Source organism: Ctenopharyngodon idella, chromosome 22 (genome assembly GCF_019924925.1).
Source record: "Ctenopharyngodon idella isolate HZGC_01 chromosome 22, HZGC01, whole genome shotgun sequence".
NCBI lineage: Eukaryota > Metazoa > Chordata > Actinopteri > Cypriniformes > Xenocyprididae > Ctenopharyngodon > Ctenopharyngodon idella.
Window position 1 is genome coordinate 9,848,258 of NC_067241.1, and position 21,274 is coordinate 9,869,531.

A 21,274-nucleotide genomic window follows, 5' to 3' on the forward strand; every position below is an offset into this window, starting at 1 on the left:
TTCCTTTTTATGTAAAGCACTTTGAATTACCATTGTGTATGAAATGTGCTAAATAAAATTGCCTTGCCTTGCCTAATCGACTCTCTGACAGTAGGTGGCGCTGGAACAGAAGAAATAAAGCCGTTTCCCTGGTAACCTCTGTACACAAAGCAGCTGTGCTTATAACAACGCATTCAAATAGCTCGAAAGATTTTTTACCTCTCTTATAAAAATGAACCATGGCTTTACTACAAATAAAATAAAATGGTTATTGTAGTTAACCATGGTAACCACAAATTAACCATGGTTTTGCTACACTATAGTTTATGGTATTTGTAGTACAATTATTGTTATACAGATAGTAGCCTATCAATCCGACAAAAATTATTTCGTATGTGTTCACAATAGTTTGCAAATGCAAACTATTTGCAATATGTTATTTTGCTAACTTTTTATACATGCAAATAAAACTAGTGAATATTACAAATTTACAAAACAATCTCAGTGGGATATGTTTTATACAACTTAGTGTAACATTTAACAGAAAACTGCATGCACGTGACATCACATTGAGGCGGGGCAATTCGCTTCTTTCTAAGTCCGTTCCATCTGATGCCTTAATGTATGATGCCTTTTAGTCTGAGGCCGTTTTGTCTGATGCCTTTTTATCTGAGTCCGTTTCGTCTGATGCCTTTTGGTCTGAGGCTGTTTCCTTCGATGCCTATTTGTATGAGACCTGACACCTGACGTCGTTTTTCCTGAGACCTGAAGCCTTTCGGTCTGAGGCGCGATGCCGTTTTGTCCAGTGACTGAAGCCTTTTCGTTGTATGACTGAGGTGTGAGGAAGTCCTAAAATGTACACCGTACCCATGATTTACTCACCCTCAAGCCATCCTAGGTGTATATGACTATCTTCTTTCAGACGAACACAATCAGAGATATATTTAAAAATATCCTTAGTCCTCCAAGGTTTATAATGGTTGTGAATGGGGGGCTGCGTTTTGAAGCCAAAAATAATGCATCCATCCATAAAAAAATTAATCCATACGACTCAAGGGGGTTATTAATGGTCTTCTGAAGTGTAGTGTTTTTGTAAAAAAAAAAAAAAAAAAATCCTTATTTAAAACTTTATAAATTTAAAACTAGCTTTTAAGTTTTTTTTACAAAGGTTTGGTGAACATAAATTTATTAATACACAATAATTTGGAATCATTTATTGCATTCAAGCAACTGATCATTTCATACGTATAGTCGCAGACATTTTAACAGCGTAACATACAACACTCACCAGCCAGTTTATGTACACCTTACTAGGACCGGATTGGACCCCCTTTTGCCATCAGAACTGCCTTAATTCTTTGTGGCATAGATTTAACAAGGTGCTGTTCCATTCCTCAGAGATTTTGGTCCATATTGACGTTTTTGAATTGTGTTGCAGCAGCCATCAAAATCAAAACTTGTTTATATTTACAAAATACAAATAAGTTTGGAAATGTTTTCTTTGTACTTTTGTCAATTAAATAAAGGTTAAATAGAATGAACAAATCACATATTCTTGATTGTATTGCATTTTACAAAATGTCCTAATTTTTCTGGAAATGGGGTTGTATGTCAGACTCTGTATATCAGGTACGAGGACACAGATAATCACACTCTGCTGATACTGCCTTCTTACCAGGAGACAAAATAAGCATTTGTTGATTTGCAGCCTGTAAGCAGTGTTGGGGAGTAATGTATCACAAGTAATGAGAGTTAAATAATCAGATTACTTTTTTCAAGAAACTAACAATCGCTGACTACACTTGCTTTTTAACCCTCGTGTACTGTTGCGGGTCAATTTGATTTGATTTTTGAGCTGTCGGAAATATCAGTTAACCTATGTTTTTTTTTTCTTGAAATTTTGTGATTTATTTAGCTTCATGAACATGCATGCAAAGTTTCAACACGCTTATGTGTTGTGAAATGTGATTACAGAAATTTTAAACGCTCTTACTTTTCGTGGGTCAATTTGACCCATATAGACAGCCATTCAAAAGCAACTGTACAGACCCAAAATACAAAACACTTCTGTGTTGTATGTCAGAACTCCTCAACTCTAGTACTGAAGTGCCAGTGCCACTTGCTGAGTTTAACAACTTTTTATTTTCAAAGTTTGTGAAAATATAAAATTGTTTTTTCTGTTAATTGTCTGTCCCACTTTTTGAGCATAGATATGAAAAGGACTTTTCTAACTTAAATTGTTAAAAATCTTGAATACTTCAGAGTTGGGGTTAGAGTTATAGAAGTCAAAAGTTGTAGAAGTTTATGAAATTTTAAAATATATAATATGTATATTTTTTTCTATGAAATATATATTTTACAAAACATGTTCAACTCTAAAACTTCAAGAAAATCAAAGCAAAATATCTGAAGAAGTTCTGTTTAGGTTGATATCTCAAAAAAATGAATAAAACTGTGAATGCAAACTCAGAATATTACATAAACCTGCAATAATTAAATATTCTTTATGTATTTAATCTCACTGGTTATTGATTTACAGTATTTTACAATATTTTTTAAGTGTAAATTAACTGCACATTTCTGGCTACTGAGTTGCATTACTATTATAGTTTACACTGTAATTCTACAGCAGCATACTGCTAAATTGTAGTAATCTGATGGCATTTACTGTAACTTCACAGTTAAATACAGTAATTCTACAGGAACATACTGCTAAATCACAGTAATATGATGGAATAACTACTGTGTGATCACAGTATATAGCTGTCATTTCACAATTATTTACTGTAAAAATGATACAGTAACTTACTGTGAATAACTAGTTGCCAGTAATTTACTGTAAATTTACATACAGTATCTTACTGTGAAAGTAATACAACCAGTAGCCAGTAATTTACTGTAAATGCACGGTCAAATGATTTACAGTGTACCCGTCTCCGCCCCCTGGATCTAAGCCTACGCATCTCCACCTACCCGTCTCCGCCCCCTGGATCTAAGCCTACGCATCTCCACCTACCCGTCTCCGCCCCCTGGATCTCATGTGTTCTGCAGTGAGGGGCTACTGGGAATGGATGAAATGGTTTGTCGAAGGTCAGCAGCAAAGACATTTGTTAATAATAACCTATAACATTGAAAAGACATGTTAAATTCAAATAAACACAAAAGCATGATAAATTTTACACCTTTATTTTGCAGTTTAATAAAGTCTGTCTAAACCTTCCAGCGAAGAGGTTCAGATGGTCATGCTTCTTTCCATTGAACCAGGAAACTGACCATCTTACTGCATAACAACATCTAGCTTAACACAGAGCCAGTGTTTGTTTTGTCTGGTCTGGTGCTGGAACACTTGACATCCATTCAAAGTCAATGAGTTTCCTGATAAGTGTACAGACTTGCTGGATTGATGCCCAAGAACCACCTATAAACAAAAAGGCAGAGAGGAAAGCTGTTAGTTTCATTCAAGTGGGATGAAAAAGGTGTCAGTTTCCAGTCACCACTTTCAGTGGGTCACTGCTGTTGCAGTACAGAACAAAAAGTTAGCTCAGTTGGAACGAGGTGACATTACACAGTAAATAACACATAAATAACAGCAACTGAAAAACACTTCCATCACAAACACACAGTCAAGAACAGTCCTGCAACAAAGTGATTTAAGACAGAGCATTTGCACACAACAATTTACATCATTTACAAGTACTGTTTGCAAAGGATGGAGTAAGAGCTCCATCCTTTTAAAAACAGCTTCCTCTCTGGTGTCCAGCACAGACACATGAGTTGAGTCTGCAACACACATCACTTGTTTGAGGGGGAAATGGGGGTTGTTACTGCTTGGCTGCTGTGGTCCTGCGCGGCTCGTAAAAACACAGTACAATACATCCAAACATTCCTTGTTTAACCCACCAAAAAAAAAAGTACAAAATTAATGTAGACATTACCTTTGGATAAATTCCAGAGTGCAAGAAGCATCTTCAGCATACTTGAAATTGAAATTGTAGTAACTGGCAAAAATGGCAGCCAGACGAGTTGTGAAGTCAAGGTGAGGTCCCATGACCACTTGACACTCCAATGACAGCATCCATGCCCTCGGCTTCACTGTGTCACCTGAAACAAAACCAGATATACTCATCATGCCCTACTGTTCAGAAAATGAATCAAGAATTTTTTTTTACATGACATCTTACATGACTAATTTTAAAAGAAAATAATTGCAATAACTTCTAAATGCTGAACCTATGGGTAAAAAGTAAATACAGTTGTTCTGGTGTATTATTTACAATATTATGTACCTAATTATTTACATTTGTAAGTCACTTTGGAGAAAAGCGTCTGCTAAATGACTAAATGTAAATGTAATCACTTAAAGCGTTAGTTCACCTAAAAATGAAATTTGTCATTAATTACTCACCCTCATGTCATTCCAAACCAGTAAGATCTTCGGAAAACAATTTAAGATATTTTTGTTGAAATCTGAGGGTATCTGATTCACATGTAGGCAGCAATGTCATTGCACCTTTTGACGTCCAGAAAGGTAGTTAAAAACATGGTTAAAATAGTCAACGTGACTACAGTGGTTCAACCTTAATGTTATGAAGCGACGAGAATACTTTTTGCCTTGAGGCAACACACAGTTTTTTGTTATTTTCTGTAAAACATTTGATGATATATAATGTAAAGTTCTTGAAAATACAAGCATTTTTCAACAGAGAAAATATGGAGCCATGTGACGTGCTGAAACAGGACACAAAATGGACCCCTGTTGGTCATGTTTTGGTCTTTTTTACACTTTTATTGATTAGTATTTGAGTTATTCTGTCCTGAGATATGTTTGATCAATCAATTGGTGCCTTATTTTATTAAAAACAAACTAAAATAGACCATGTTGCCTGGAGGCAACACCGTACCATAGTAAGCTGATAAAACATGCTTTATATTATTTTACATTTCAGACATTGTGTATCCAAAGCCCGCATCTGCTGTTTGGGAGTTTCTACAGTACACTCTATATTACACACCGTCACCTGTGTTCCTTTTTTTTTTGTGTTTTTTTTTTTCATTATAAATTAATATCGATCTGACTGCTCTGACACTATCGGATGAGAACGCAAAAGCTTGAACTGAATTGAGCTGGATATTGACATTATTGTTGTCTTCTGTAAAGCTTACTGAACTGAATCAACATTGAATCTGAATTAATCTTAAAAGTGACACTGTTGTCTTCTGGAAAGCTACTTAACAGCAGTCAAAATTGGTGAATTTTGTGACACTGACACTGTTATTTTCCTATTTAGTACTGTGAAGCTGTATTATATAAAGTTCTAAATAAATAAATATGACTTAAATTCCTTGTATGATTTTTTTTTTTTTTTTTAAATGTATAATATTTTTTTTATTATTTCTATTGTCTATGCCCTGCATTTGTATCTTGGTGAATGCTAGATTTCATGTGCACATTCACTCAATATTGAACTTGTGTCTTCTTTCGCTAGTTAAATATTTGCAATAAGACTGTACAGACGAAGTCCAAAGTAGTGAGCTTTATTTTGTTAATCTTCATTCAGCTGTTTATCATAACATCATTTGTATCAGAACTCCAAATCCATTGCTCACACTAGGTTTGACACATTTTAAAATGAAAATGTCATCAAAACAACACAAATTGAAGTCTGGGAATTATATTGTGATCAAAATTGTCTAAAAACTTGAAAATGTGAGCAGGGTTTAGATATTAAATAACTAGAGACTGCTCAGATAATTAAATAAACGCTAATCTAAGCTATGTTATAATGACTGTGATCACTCCAGAGAATGCAATGTCATAACATTTCATTCTGCTTTCTAGGAAAGAAGATAAAATTGTCTAAGAAAGAAGATAAAGGTCTAAAACACGTGACAACTTGCCCCAACCTGACATTTAAGAAAAAAAAATATATGCTTGTCCTGAGAACACAGTTCTACCTTTTCGAGTTCACAAATATGATTCTAAATTAAGAGATTGTTTAAAAAAAAAAAAAAAAAAAAACAATAATAAAAAACCGTGTTAGAGAAAACGCACAACTTTTGACAGAGAAATAACAGTGCCGTTAAGAAAGATTGCGAAACGTGTGTTCTGGACATCCTCAAATGCTCTCGTACAGAATGAGCCACGCCTACTTTGGATCACGTATAAGAAGCGCTAAAAAAAAACTAAAACAGCCTACAACTTCTTTTCTCTATAATTGAACGATGGCCAACAATAATGCGAATATACTGTACAGTCGAAATGATGACAAAATAGCCTGCGCGACAGAAAATGACGACGATGAGCAGGTATGATAGGCTATATCTCATTTTTAGAGAGAATTCTTTGTAAACATAAGTGGGTTTGGCATGTAAATAATAACTTACATGGAAACTCTAAAAGATGTTGGAACAAATTTAAAAACAGTTGGCTTGCGAGTCTAAGCTCATTTTGCTGGTGAATATAGCTTATATTTTTATATTTCCAGACTTGTTTTATATTAAAATGCTTCATGTCAGTTTTTTCTTGTTAACGCTGAAACATAACATCAACATGTTGGTCTCGTGCAGAAAACCCCAGGCATCCCTTTGTCCAGAAAGCTGTGTTATGCCGTTGGAGGAATGCCTTATCAAATGACTGCAACCGCCAAGGGCTTTTTCATGCAGATCTTTTTACTGGACGTTGTGAAGGTCAGTATAAAAGAACAGAAGATGTGGTCTTCAGCAGCTGATATTGGTGAACACCATATAGATAGATGTCTTCTGTACAAATTCAGTGTCACAGCTGCTCTTCACACACACACTTGGTAAAACATGATATAACTAATACGTAGAATAATTATGTTAAATCTAAAGGAGTGAAGAGACCTTGTTATATACATTGACCTTAATTTTGTGTAAGTTCTGAAAAAAAGTATACATAAAGGAACAACATTTTGTAAAACTACCACACCCATTAGTTTAGATAGTGATCCAGGAAATCACCCTATACAACAGCAATATCAATGTTATTTGTTTAATAATGCAAAATGTGTGTATTATTTACATAATTATTATGATTTGTTGGCTTTTTGACTGTGTACACTACCTAAGATTTTTTAATGTTTTTAAAAGAAGTCTCTTCTGCTCACCAAGGCTTCATTTATTTGATCCAAAATACAGCAAGAACAGTAATATTGTGAAATATTTTTACAGTTTAAAATAACTGTTTTCTATTTGAATATATTTTATTCCTGTGATGGCAAAGCTGAATTTTCAGCATCATTACTCCAGTCTTCAGTGTCAGAAATCATTCATATATCCTGATTTGCTGCTCAAGAAACATTTATTATTATCAATGTTGAAAACAGTTGTGTACAAATGTTTCAGGATTCTTTGATGAATAGAACGTTCAAAAGAAAAGCATTTATCTGAAATATAAAGCTTTTGCAACATTGTAAATGTCTGTACTGTCACTTTTGATCAATTTAATGCATCCTTGCTGAATAAAAGTATTAATTTCTTTAATTTCTTTCCAAAAAAAAAAACTCTTACTGACCCCAAAATGTTTCTTGAGCAGCAAATCGGCATATTAGAATGATTTCTGAAGGATCATGTGACACTGAAGACTGGAGTAATGATGCTGAAAATTCAGCTTTGCCAACACAGAAATAAATTGCATTTTAAAATGTATTCAATTAGAAAACAGTTATTTTAAATTGTAAAAATGTTTCACAATATTACTGTTTTTGCTGTATTTTGGATCAAATAAATGAAGCCTTGGTGAGCAGAAGAGACTTCTTTTAAAAACATTTAAAATTAAAAAATCTTACCGTTCCAAAACTTTTGACCGGTAGCGTAAATGTGCCATATTATTTGATTACTTTTGAACTAAATATAATCCAGTCTGCTGTATAACTTAAGTGAACATCACTTTCCATTAAAAGCTGACCCAAAAAATGATAGTTAATACGAACAATAAGACAACAAAGACATCCCCTAGTGATTAAAGACCTAGGCTGGCAAATAAAAGGTTGTAGGATCAAACCATGTGCGTTCAGTTTTCTATTTGAGGGAATTTCGAGGCAATCACTGTGTGATCTGTGAACAACTGAGCATTTATAAAACGCACGAGGCTCCATCATGGTCCACCTTAAATCTTTTTCTCAGTTTGTATGCCATGTTTGCACACTCAACACTATTAACCGAACTGTTAGCACAGGAAGTAAAAAATGGAGTATGTGAAAGATCCTGTGAAAGTTAATATACAACTTGGTCGAACATTGTTTTATAAGTAAATGTTGTTGTTTTTTGTTACAATAATGTAGTATAGTGAGTATTTTATGTGAAATAAGTCAGCCAAATGTTTTTCATAGATGGAAGCTTTCTCTGCATCCATCATCCTCTTCCTTGGTCGAGCTTGGGATGGCATTACGGATCCTCTGATTGGTTATGCTGTGAGCAAGAGTGGACGGACCAGAATTGGCAAACTTATTCCTTGGTGAGTGAGTGTACCTGTTAATATCAGACTACTTCCTAAAATCAGACCAGAGGTTACTCACATTTATACTACATATTTTAAGCATATATATGATAGGGGATTGTGTGCTTTTTTTAAAATTGATTTTTTTAATATGCCGAATGTGCATCATTTCGTGCCACTCTGCTCATCCACCCTCTTTACACAGGATTGTTTTCACAATGCCACTTGGGGTCCTATCGTATGTCATGCTCTGGTATACCCCACAGGACACCATGTCCTCTTCCTTCAGTTTCAGCTGGTACTTCATATGGTGCTGTCTGTTTGACACCTTCATGAGTGTAAGCCCACTATTACTATTATCTGCCCACAGTTTTCAGTTGTTTTACACATTCAGTGTTAAAAGCTGTTAAGGACATTTCCTGCATAGGGGGATGGCCAAATTTAAATTTGTTTTTGAATCAAGGGAAAAATGCATTAGAATTTGAATTCATTTACATTGCAAACAAAAATACAGTGTCACTATTGTGCCTACCTCTTTCCTCTGAAGTACTCATGGTGATTAAATATAGTACTCATTACTGTTTTGCTAATATAATGCATTATATGATTCATGATGGACTCCAAACATTTCTTTCTCTTTCTGTCTTGCTCAGTGCTACCATGTGCCGTATTCTTCCCTAAACATGTTTCTGGGGGGGAATGAGAAGGATCGAGACTCAGCCACTGGTTACAGTAAGAAAATATAGCCTCAAGTGGCAATCGTTGTGGTTCAAGGCAAGCACAAATAGCTTTCATAGAAGATTAGATTGGGGCGAGTTGATAGAATTGCCATGCATGTTAACTTGTGTCGTGTTTTTCTAGCAAAGTCAGTGATTTTGAATTTCCACTGATACTGTTAGTTAGGTTTTGATGAAACAGCTTACAAAAATACATGCAAGTTCCTAAAGAGAGAACTGACTTCATGACAAATAAGTCAGGGAATATTCTGCCAATGCCATTGACAGATGCAAAAGGATTGCAAATAAAAGGATTTTATAGAGGGTATGCATGTGACGTCACTGTCGACCGTTATGACTGCAGTTACGCCCACTGAGTGGCTAAAAGACTGAGTGGCAGCATTGGTTTTCAGCGTGAATGCCGCGAAAAACATACAAAACACATCCAAAACGGGAAAGAGCTTTGCGATTGACTGTTCAAATAGCTTTGACACGAAGTCTGAGGTATATTTTTACAGACTGCCAAAAGCTACAGAAAAAAAGAAGTAAATGGATCACTGCAATTCACACAAACAACTGGACTCCAGGCAGAGAAACATGGATTTGCTGTTATCATTTTGTGTCCAAACGATGGATTTAGGGGTAAAATCATACCCTATATATTGTATTGTTATATTTTGTGTTGACAACTCATCAATTAAATATTTATTATCTTATATTCTGCATAATTGGGTGCTTTTAAATAAACACTGACAAAAACTATACAAGTTTTAGGGCTGGACGATATGACGATATATATAACATTAACATAAGTGCTCACTCCGATTTAGACCTACCCATATTGTAGTTATATAAAGCCTTCACAGGCAGATTTGCTTTATGTGTTCTCCCGGCGTCGAAATCAGGCACATATAAATGTCAGGAAACACGATTCCTGGCTGCATGTCAATATCCATGGATTAGGTTTCTTTGACATGTTATGAGAAACACTTTCGAGTCCAACCCTCTAGTGTAATCATTTGTTTTACTCGCATTTTCGCAGTTTCCCCTGTTAAATCCAGTCATGCAGCAGGTTCTTTTGCCACTCAGTCCAGCTGAGGGAGTGCGTTCTGGCGGGAAAGTGACGTTAATGCATACCCTCTATATCCTATAGCTGTCTCTAGTGGACAACATTAGTTATACAGCCTTCACTCCTCATTCACTGAGACAAAAAATGGCTGGTAGCATATGAAATTCATTAACTTTGGCATGTTTCCACAGAATGCTCTGGTGTCCATGTGTACCAAGTTTTATGAAGTTTGGACATAGGCCAATTAGTGATTATGGGCCACACCCAAATATATATCAGCCCATATATGCTAATCAAATAAATAAATCATAATTCTTTTGACAACTTTTTGTCAGGAGCTGTGTTGGGCTTGTTACTCAAAAAATGTACCTTAGTACTCGTTACTAGTTACTCCTTTCAAAAATAATACTATTACTTTCTGGCAACAGTAATTAGTTACACTACTAGTTATATTACTTTTTCTTCACGCCCCACAGAAGTTGTAATTGTGTATCTTCCTCATAAAATTCTTCTAGAATTTTACTAACAACATATTTCTTCCTCTTGTCGTTCCAAGCCCGTACAACCTTCATTCATCTTCGGAACACAAGTTAAGATATTTTTGAAGAAATCCGATAGCTGTCTGACTTCTCAATAGACAGCAATTTAACCACCACTTTCAAGGTCCAGAAAGGCACTAAAGACATCGTTAAAACCGTCGACGTGACTGCAGTGGTTCAACCTTAATTTTATGAAGCGACGAGAATACTTTTTGTGCGAAAAAAAACAAAACAGTAAGCACAGTGAAGGCTTCCGTGTTTACGTCTGAATGCCAGCTTATTATTGGCCAAAGCTGATCATGTGAGCAGTTTGACGCATGTGTGTGATGCTGACACAGGAGCAGCTATCAGATTTCATCAAAAATATCTTAACTTACGGGTTTGGAACGACATGAGAGTAATTAATGACAGAATTTTCATTTTTGGGTGAACTAACCCTTTAAGATGAGTTAAAAAAAAAAGTGGTGAACTTTGAAACTTTGCTTCATTGCTTGAAATCCTGACAATCATTAGTGTTACACAGTGAACATTAGTGTCCTCTACACAGATTTACAATGTTTTTCTATCAAGGACCAATATAACAACAGATTAAATATTTCAAATATTTCAAATACAAATCATTAGTTCTGTACCAGTAACAGTGTTGTGCTCCATTCAGAATTGAATTGAGAATGTTTTTTTATACTCCTGAATTTGAATTTAATTTGAATTGAGATAGCAAACAGAAGAATCGCTATTTAAAATTCTGTAAGGAAGTAGAATTAAAATGAATTGGAATTCAAAGAAATTCTTTGAATGTTGTCTTGAGTTTTGAAAAAAGTTTAAAAAGCATTTGACATTTAAAAAGCATTGACATTTGAAGGTTTATATTCCTTACAGACAGAGAGAGCAATAGAAAGAGAGATCAAATTTATTAATGAAGAAACTTCTTCTCTTCCACCTTTTTTAATTATAATTTGTAAGCAGGATACAGTGGAAATACCTTAGCTGCAATATGTTTCCTGTATAAAAGAGAAACAAGTCAAGAACATTCCTTTCTGTTATGGTACAGGGATGGGCATGGAAATGTTCGCTACACTGGCGGGGGCCGCCATTCAGGGTCAGATTGTGGGAGTGCACCATGCCAAAAAAACACGCGACTGCAGCTTACAGAATGACACGGTTGAGCCTTCTGGGAACCACACAGATGAAATATCTGTCACTCTACAAAACACAGTGAGTGAACATCAATTTGCCATTGTGTCAAACAGAGATATAGTGGAATTTGTTATTAGTTATTGCACACATATTGACTGCGAACTATCAAGGCAACTGTTTTTCTTAAATTCATAATTCAGTCATGTGTAGAAGATAAAATGCTTTCTGTTTTGAGCAAACGTAGGGCCTTTATCTGTATCTGTTGCATCAGAGAATGCAGTTACTGTGCAAAGCATGGCTCTAAACCATAAATTGTATGCCTAACCTCAACAACAAAGTATCTTCTGATACTTTAGCTGAAGATTTAGCTGAATATACACTACGTTTCGAAAGTTTGGGGTCAGTAAGATTTTAATGTTTTTAAACATTCTCTTATTCTGCTGAATAAGTTTGCATTTATTTAATCAAAAATACAATTAAATATTGTATTACATTTTAAAATAACTGTTTTCTATTTTAATATACTTTAAAATGTCATTTATTTCTGTGATGGCAAAGCTGAATTTTCAGCATTATTACTCCAGTCTTCAGTGTCACATGATCCTTCAGAAATCATTCTATGCTGATTTGCTGCTCAAGAACATTTCTTATTATTATCAATGTTGAAAATATTTATGCTGCTTAATATTTTTGTAGAAACCATCATTCATTGTTTGTCAGTATTCTTGGATGGATAAAAGAACAACATTTATTTGAAATAGAAATCTTTTGTAATGCTAGAAAATAGATTTACTCTCATATTTGACCAATTTAATGTGTCCTTGCGGAATTAAAGCTCCATTTGTCTTTTAATTTCTACAGAGAACAGCCTATTTGACTGGTGCACTAGTATTAGGAATTCTGTACTTCCTGTGCTGCCTCGTGCTTTTTCTTGGAGTAAAGGAACAGTTGGGTAAGTCCAAATGAATTAACACTAGTTCAAATACTATATGATGTTATGTTTACCACATGTTCTTTCAAGCTTCACTTATAGTACCACATCTGTTTCAAACACTTGTATAACTATATATTATTTTTGGCCAAATGACTACATGCAGAGACTTCTAGACTAATTTAATGATTTGCACATGTCTATATTTCACTTTAGCACCTCTGAGTAAACTGGACCGCATAAATATCTCCTATCTTACTGGTATAAAGATGATGTTGGGACACACTCCATATGTGCGGCTTGTATTTGGCTTCCTCTTTGCTTCACTAGCATTCCAGGTCAGATTTTTTTCTGTTTAAATTATGAATGCATTTTTGTAGTTGAAATACCAAGAAGAACATGTTTGCATTGCAGGTGCCCTGTTATGTATTATAGTTTTTATATTAGTCATACAGTCAAAGAGATAACAAATGGATTTTATAAAGCATGACGGTAATCGTGATAAGAATATTTTTTTCAGATGGCTCAGGGAAATTTCGCCCTCTTCTGTACTCATGCAGCAAATATGGGACAATATTTCCAGCATCTTGTTCTCATATTATTGGTGAGGGATCCATTATTTCAAAGATTATAGTATGAAGTACTGCAACGAGCTATTTCTACATGATCCAACCTGTTACCTAATGTAGTCTGGTCAAATTTAATAGAAAATAATATGTTTGACCTGACCTATTAATTTGGATGTTACAACATGAAGTATTATATTATTATATTATTTAAAAGCACAATATATTATATGTTTTTGAATGGTTTATCTTAAAAATACATTTAAAATTATACAATATTCAGGCAGGTTTAAATGATTAGTTTACTTTCAAATGAAAATTAGCCCAAGCTTTACTCAGCCTCAAGCCATCCTAGGTGTATATGACTTTCTTCTTTCTGATGAACACAATTGGAGTTCCTGTTGCATCTGAGCTTTATAATGGCAGTGAACGGGACCAACGAGTATGAGCTGAATATACTCCACACTGCTCCGGGGTATTAATAAAGGCCTTTTGAAACGAAGCGATGCATTTTCCACATCGCGAAAGTTACACTTTCTTTGTAAGTTGAATGCGTAAGGCGGTCTGGCAGAAGCTACAAACCCGATTCCAAAAAAGTTGGGACACTGTACAAATTGTGAATAAAAAAGGAATGCAATAATTTACAAATCTCATAAACTTATATTTTATTCACAATAGAATATAGATAACATATCAAATGTTGAAAGTGAGACATTTTGAAATGTCATGCCAAATATTGGCTCATTTTGGATTTCATGAGAGCTACACATTCCAAAAAAGTTGGGACAGGTAGCAATAAGAGGCCGGAAAAGTTAAATGTACATAGGGTCAAGGCCGGAAAACCATACTGGATGCCTGTGATTTTCGGGCCCTTAGACGGCACTGCATCACATACAGGAATGCTGCTGTAATGGAAATCACAACATGGGCTCAGGAATACTTCCAGAAAACATTGTCGGTGAACACAATCCACCGTGCCATTCGCCGTTGCCGGCTAAAACTCTATAGGTCAAAAAAGAAGCCATATCTAAACGTGATCCAGAAGTGCAGGCATTTTCTCTGGGCCAAGGCTCATTTAAAATGGACTGTGGCAAAGTGGAAAACTGTTCTGTGGTCAGACGAATCAAAATTAGAAGTTCTTTTTAGAAAACTGGGACGCCATGTCATCTGGACTAAAAAGGACAAGGACAACCCAAGTTGTTATCAGCGCTCAGTTCAGAAGCCTGCATCTCTGATGGTATGGGGTTGCATGAGTGCGTGTGGCATGGGCAGCTTACACATCTGGAAAGGCACCATCAATGCTGAAAGGTATATCCAAGTTCTAGAACAACATATGCTCCCATCCAGACGTCGTCTCTTTCAGGAAAGACCTTGCATTTTCCAACATGACAATGCCAGGCCACATACTGCATCAATTACAACATCATGGCTGCGTAGAAGAAGGATCCGGGTACTGAAATGGCCAGCCTGCAGTCCAGATCTTTCACCCATAGAAAACATTTGGTGCATCATAAAGACGAAGATGCGACAAAGAAGACCAAAGACAGTTGAGCAACTAGAAGCCTGTATTAGACAAGAATGGGACAACATTCCTATTCCTAAACTTGAGCAACTTGTCTCCTCAGTCCCCAGACGTTTGCAGACTGTTATAAAAAGAAGAGGAGATGCCACACAGTGGTAAACATGGCCTTGTCCCAACTTTTTTGAGATGTGTTGATGCCATGAAATTTAAAATCAACTTATTTTTCCATTAAAATGATACATTTTCTCAGTTTAAACATTTGATATGTCATCTATGTTGTATTCTGAATAAAATATTGAAATTTGAAACTTCCACATCATTGCATTCCTTTTTTATTCACAATTTGTAAAGTGTCCCAACTTTTTTGGAATCGGGTTTGTAGTTATTTTACTTTATAACTTGTTAAATATGGATATTTTTCTTACACAAACGCATCGCTTCACTTCAGAAAGCCTTTATTAACCTCCTGGAGCCATGTGGAGTATGTTTATGATGAATGGATGTGGATGGAGGCACTTTCTTGAGCTTCATACTTGTCAGCCCCTTTCACTGCCATTATAAAGCTTGGATGTGTCAGGATATTTGTTAATATAACTCTGATTGTGTTCATCAGAAAAAAGAAAGTCATATACATCTAGGATGTCTTGACGGTGAGTAAAGCTTGGGGTAATTTTCATTTTAAAGTGAACTAATTCTATAACTTAATTTTTAAGCACTAGCATGGTATAGTATATTAGTTATAAAAATTGTAATCCTTTCTGCTCCTCTACAGACAGCAGCCACAATATCCATCCCAGTGTGGCAGACGTTATTGGTCAAAATAGGCAAGAAGACTACTATATTCATTGGCCTTTTAGTAAGCACCACTCTTTGTTAATGGCTTTAACAATTAAAACTGTATATTTGTTTCCAAGGTATATTGTTTCATCTGTCTTTCTCCTCTCCTCTGCAGATGTATATACCAGCTCTAATTGTGATATCCCTAGTGAAAAGTAATTTACCTGTCTTCATTATTATGTCCATGTTAGCTGGCACAAGTCTGGCATCCCTCTTTTTACTCCCTTGGTAATGTAACCCTTATAAAATATCTCTTCTTCATTGCTAAAGCCCTTAATTGCATCAACACATACTCCACACCATCAAATGAGCTCTATTGCATTATTGAAACATTACGCTAACTCAGATAGTGGTCAGCTGGGAATTGTATGTAATGCTTGGCAGTCTTTTCAGAATGACGTTATACTGAAACTGGACCCCCATGACTAGGAAAACATATCCTCCTATGCTGTAATGCACATAGTCAAGATAGAAAGTAAGATAGTAAGTCAGTAAGAGTTTTTTTTTTTTTTTTTAAAGCTACAGTTCATAACTTTATTTGGTTAAATAATGATCCAAAATCAATTTTTGAGCAAGTACATAACCAGCCAGTGTTCAGTCTCCTTACCTTAGCCCGATTCACAACGGTAAGCTTGTAGTAATGTTTTATAATTTGAGTGGTACTGGTAGTTTTCCGCGGGAAATACGAGTTTGCCTTTACGTCATTATGTCACATCTGTATAAAGGAGTCCCGGACACTGCAGGTGGCGGATCCAGAAACAATCATCAGTGACAACTGGAGATTCACCCGTAGTCAAAAGCAGAAGACTTCAGACGCTAATACACACTAAATACACAGTCACGCAATGTTGATGTTATTAACATTAACAATTTAAGAACAAAGTATAACAATAATAATAATTTGGCACGGTTTGATGTGATGTGAACTAAGCGATCGTTGGATTTAATCAGCATTGGTAGCGCGATTTATTGTAATGCTGTTTTTTCAGTTGGTCAGAAAAGAAAATTCTTAGTTTGGTCATACTTCCGAGATGTAGTATCTGTAATTCCGAAGTACAGTATCCACACCGGTGCGGTGAATGACTGCAAACATTAGATTCATCCGCGCTGAAGAGCCATGGCAATGCACAACCCACGTAAATAATAATTCCGCAAATAACTGTAATTGCAGGTTTCAAACAGAGATGGCGACAAAGAGGAAAAACTTACGGACTGCAGCTTTAAAAGAAATGAATACTTTTAATCATCAGGGATACATTAAATTGATCAAAAGTGACAGTATCGACTTTTACATGCTTGCAAAAGGTTTCTATTTCAAATAAATGCTTTACTTTTGAACTTTCTATTAATTAAAAATGTTTCATGGTTTCCACAAAAATATGTCCACAACTGTTTTCAATATTGATAATAATAAGAAATGTTTCTTGAGCAACAACATGTATGTTAGAATGATTTCTGAAGGATCATGTGACACCGAAAACAAGTATTTATGGTCAAATTATGTATATGGAACATGCCATAGGCCTACTATAAAACCAGATTAATTATTTATTTTAGGTCAATGTTGCCAGATGTAGTAGATGACTTCAAAGTCAAGAACCCATCTTGCCAGGATATAGAACCACTATTCTACTCCTGTTATGTTTTCTTCAACAAATTCGGTGGAGGCATGTCTGTTGGAATCTCTACTTTGGTACTACAGTAAGAGCTTCCTCCATTCAGATTGTTTTTTAGTTGCTAACAATGGTAACTTTTTATTTTTTATTTTTGAACATCTCCTGTGCACTATGTCTTTATTTTAAACCTATAGCTTCTGTGACGGATTTCACAACAATACTTCGTTAATATTCTTCCTTAACTCTTCAGCTTCGTAGGATATAAGCCTGGTGCTTGTAAACATAATCCAGAGGTCATACACTCGCTGCGGCTGCTCTTCGCTCCAGTGCCCATCTGCCTGTTGCTCATCAGCTTGGTGATTTTTTGCTTCTATCCCATCAATGAAGAGAGACGGCAGGAAATCCAGAATGCTTTAAGGAAAGCAGGGTATGTGTTTCTGTTTGTATAACAAAGAGGATCCAAGAATTAAAGGGTTAGTTCAACCAAAAATGAAAATTCTGTCCTTAATTACTCACCCTCATGTCGTTCCAATCCCGTAAGACTTTTGTTCATCTTCGGAACACAAATGAAGATCATTTTGATGAAATCTGAAAGCTTTCTGTCCTTCCATATGATGAACAGATTTAATTTAGGCTTTAATTCACATATGAACATTGATCAGCCAACATAAACAGAAGGTCATCTGAATTTGACAAGAATGAACCTCATTGGTTCTTCTGGAAGCTGCGTACGTGCTGTGTAACACATGAGAATGAACCTCATTTGTTTTCGCATGTTAAGCAATCGTGCTTGAGCTTGAGCTTCCGTTTACCACAACTGATGTGTGAGTTGATGTATGTTTATGTGTGATTAAAGCCTAAATTCAATCTGTTCGTCATATGAAGTGATAGTGCCTCTTCAGAAAATTTGACCTAAACCACCCAATTCATATGGATCAGTTTTTACGACCTCTTTATGAACTTTTTAATGCATCAAAGTGGTAGTCATCAAAAAGATCTTCATTTGTGTTCCTGAAGATGAACGAAAGTTTTACGGGTTTGGAACGGCATGAGGGTGAGTAATTAATGACAGAATTTTAATTTTTGGGTGAACTAACCCTTTAACTTGCCGAGTTGAGGAGTGTGATCTTTTTCTACATACTAAAAATAATGAGAGAGAAGCAATGTTGATATCAAAAATAGCACCATTTCCTTCTTGCCACATCTCCCTGCTATACAGAAGCAACTTCCGCGAACTTACAAAAATTCATTTTCTTTTAGTCTTTACATTCATTTCAACACTAATATGTTAAGTAATATATTCAGTGATGTCTTCATGTTCTCACACTGTGTTCCAGTTTTGCATTAGCTTGTAATAACTGTACTAACTGTGCCTTTACTGCCTGTTTTCTTGACCTGTACAGGACAGAGACCAGCATGAAAGGAGAAGAAGAACTGAGCCTATGAAGTAATCACTCAGTATTCACTTAAGAAGTTCACTACTTTTGTAACATTTATGGGTTCTAAAACTGTTAATCATGAACATGTTTTGTTTTCCATCTCAGTGGAAAGGCTTTTCATTGTGCATGGTGAATGTTTCTCAATCCAGTTCTGGAGGGACCCCAACACAGTTTAGGAATCTCACTAATCTTACACACTCAAGATGAATAAAGGAGACATTCAAAGCCTGTAGTGCCTGTAAGACCAGTTGCGTAAACACAGCCACTGTTAAGACTGTGTCTTAAGAACTATTCTGACCAACTAGTCAAGGGGTAACCAATCTTTCTTTTTGAATTCAAATTAGACCAATCTACTTTTTTATGTAAAAGCTATAGCCAGTGTTAAAGTAAAAAATTACATGATTAACTTAAAACTATTCTAAGCAGTTAATACAACCGGCCACAGGATTGAGAAACATTAGTGAGCTTAAAAGTGCAATATGCAATTTCTGCACCATATCAAGACGGAGTCTCACCTCAGACTCATACCGCTGATTAAGCCATAGTTTCTGCAGTGTTTACACTTTTCAGAAAATTCAACAAATGAATGGCTTACTGATAACTGTCTATTCATATTAAGCTGAGCATTATAACACTGAAAAGATAGACACAGCTAGTCGTGTATGTATGTACTTGTATCAGCGTTTTTGCTCAGAAAATGATGATAATGATATAAAAGTGTATAAATAATCAGCCATGTGTAAACATGTGCATGTGCAAGGTCATCTTTTGCAGTGCAGAAAACAGCACAGCGCCCTCTTGTGGCCAATAGTTATTAAGGCCAAACGTCTTTAGGCCTTAAAGTCACCATGAAATCAAAGTTGACAATTCTTGTTTTTTTATGGTATATAGCATACCTGTCAGCATCACTGGTAGAAATGGGAGGAGAGGACTTAGGTGGTGCTCCGGCGATTGATTATTAATTTTGATGAACTTGTAGTGTTCAATTAAAAAAATTTCCCCTCCCTCTTGTAAACATGTCTTCTCTTTTCTGATGATGTGTGTTTCGGTGTGAAGGTAGGACCAACTGTCACTCACATGAGATCAAAACAAAAGCACACAACCATCCAACCATCCAATTAATTCTCCATGGACAAAATCAAGTATGCCCTACATTTTTCCTTGTCCAAAAAGCAGTTTCACTTGTATATACATCACAATAGGGAAGCAATGACTATTGCACCTTCCACTTCATGCTGACTTTAAAGTAACATCCAAAAATGGAAATTCTGTCATAATTTACTCACTCAAAAACATAGAGCTGCACGATTCTGGATGAATTGAGAATCACAATTTTATTTTTCAGACAGAGATCACAATTCTCCCACGATCTGAACAAAAAACTACACAAAATACAAAACAAATACCAAAAAAATTAAACCTGCGAACAGGGATGAAAGGACCCCGCACCCGGTGGCTTTAGGAAAACAGCACGGTGGGCAATATGCAATTAGGTATATAAATATAGGAAGATTACATCAGGGCAGGACTCTTCTCAAACGTGAAGTTTGGGGCAGCCTGAACATTGTATGCCTGAGTTACAACAACTTCCTGCTTCGTGGCGTTAATCGCATACATTAGCACTTAGCCGAGTGTTGCATGATTTAATGTGTTTCTAGTATTTCATGGCATATTTAAATGTGTTTCAGGGAATGAATAACTGTGTAAAGCATGCCATTTCCTGTTGCCAGCAGGTGGTGCTATGACTAACTGAATATTTGCATGTAGATGTCTTCAGGCCAGAACACTTATCAAACATGTGAAGTTTGGTCAAGTTGGACATTGTATGCCTGACTTACAACAGCTTCCTGTTTCAAGGCGAAACATCAGATTTTGTCAGGCCACCACGGACACGCCGTTCAACGAAAACTCAAGATCTTCGCAATTTAACATCGCCAAGGCCTTAAGATTAGACAGACCAAATATGATGTTGTTCTGGTTAAATCTCTAGGAAGAGTTTGTTAAAGTACAACATCTGGAAATGGCAAAAACTGCAAAAATTTTGCAGAGAAAACACAAAATATCTGACTTCCTGCTGTTTTTTCAGATTTTGCTCCCAGGGACTTTTTTGTAGGTATTGGGCTGTTACATGTGTCTACCAAATTTCATACTTGAATGTGTAGCATAGTGCGAAGGGCGCTTAATTGAAATTTCGTAGGTGGCGCTATCGAGCCATTTTGCCACACCCAATTCTGAAACCCATATCAGACGTAATTTTTCACCACTTCTGATGCATGTGCAAAGTTTCATGTGTTTTCGAGCATGTTAGGCTTTTAAAAATGCGATTCATTTCGGATAAGAATAATAATAGACTGAGCGATTACAATAGGGTCCTCCCACCTCACATGGTGCTCAGGCCCTAGATACAAATAAATAAATAAATAAAAAAATACAAAATTTACTAGAGGTTCTGACAACATGTTAAT

At 35.7% G+C, this 21,274-nt stretch overlaps 1 protein-coding gene across 6 annotated transcripts; it reads left to right on the forward strand.

The window, feature by feature from the left end:
- Window positions 1-5,612: 5,612 nt before the first annotated feature.
- Window positions 5,613-19,813, forward strand: LOC127505241 (sodium-dependent lysophosphatidylcholine symporter 1-like). 6 transcript variants are annotated; one of them, XM_051880670.1, is made up of 15 exons: window positions 5,622-6,285; window positions 6,547-6,666; window positions 8,331-8,455; window positions 8,643-8,775; window positions 9,091-9,169; window positions 11,813-11,976; window positions 12,760-12,850; window positions 13,046-13,167; window positions 13,350-13,433; window positions 15,690-15,773; window positions 15,870-15,982; window positions 17,312-17,455; window positions 17,621-17,797; window positions 18,774-18,817; window positions 18,915-19,813. In XM_051880670.1, exons 1-14 carry the CDS (start codon window positions 6,202-6,204, stop codon window positions 18,814-18,816), a joined length of 1,563 nt encoding a protein of 520 aa, XP_051736630.1. In that variant the 5' UTR covers window positions 5,622-6,201; the 3' UTR covers window position 18,817; window positions 18,915-19,813. The 6 variants fall into 6 exon arrangements, 4 of the variants coding, with proteins under 4 accessions (XP_051736632.1, XP_051736631.1, XP_051736630.1 ...); XR_007927670.1 differs by having other exon boundaries at window positions 5,613-6,285; window positions 17,312-17,447; window positions 18,774-19,813; XM_051880669.1 differs by having other exon boundaries at window positions 5,635-6,285; window positions 18,774-19,813.
- Window positions 19,814-21,274: the final 1,461 nt, after the last annotated feature.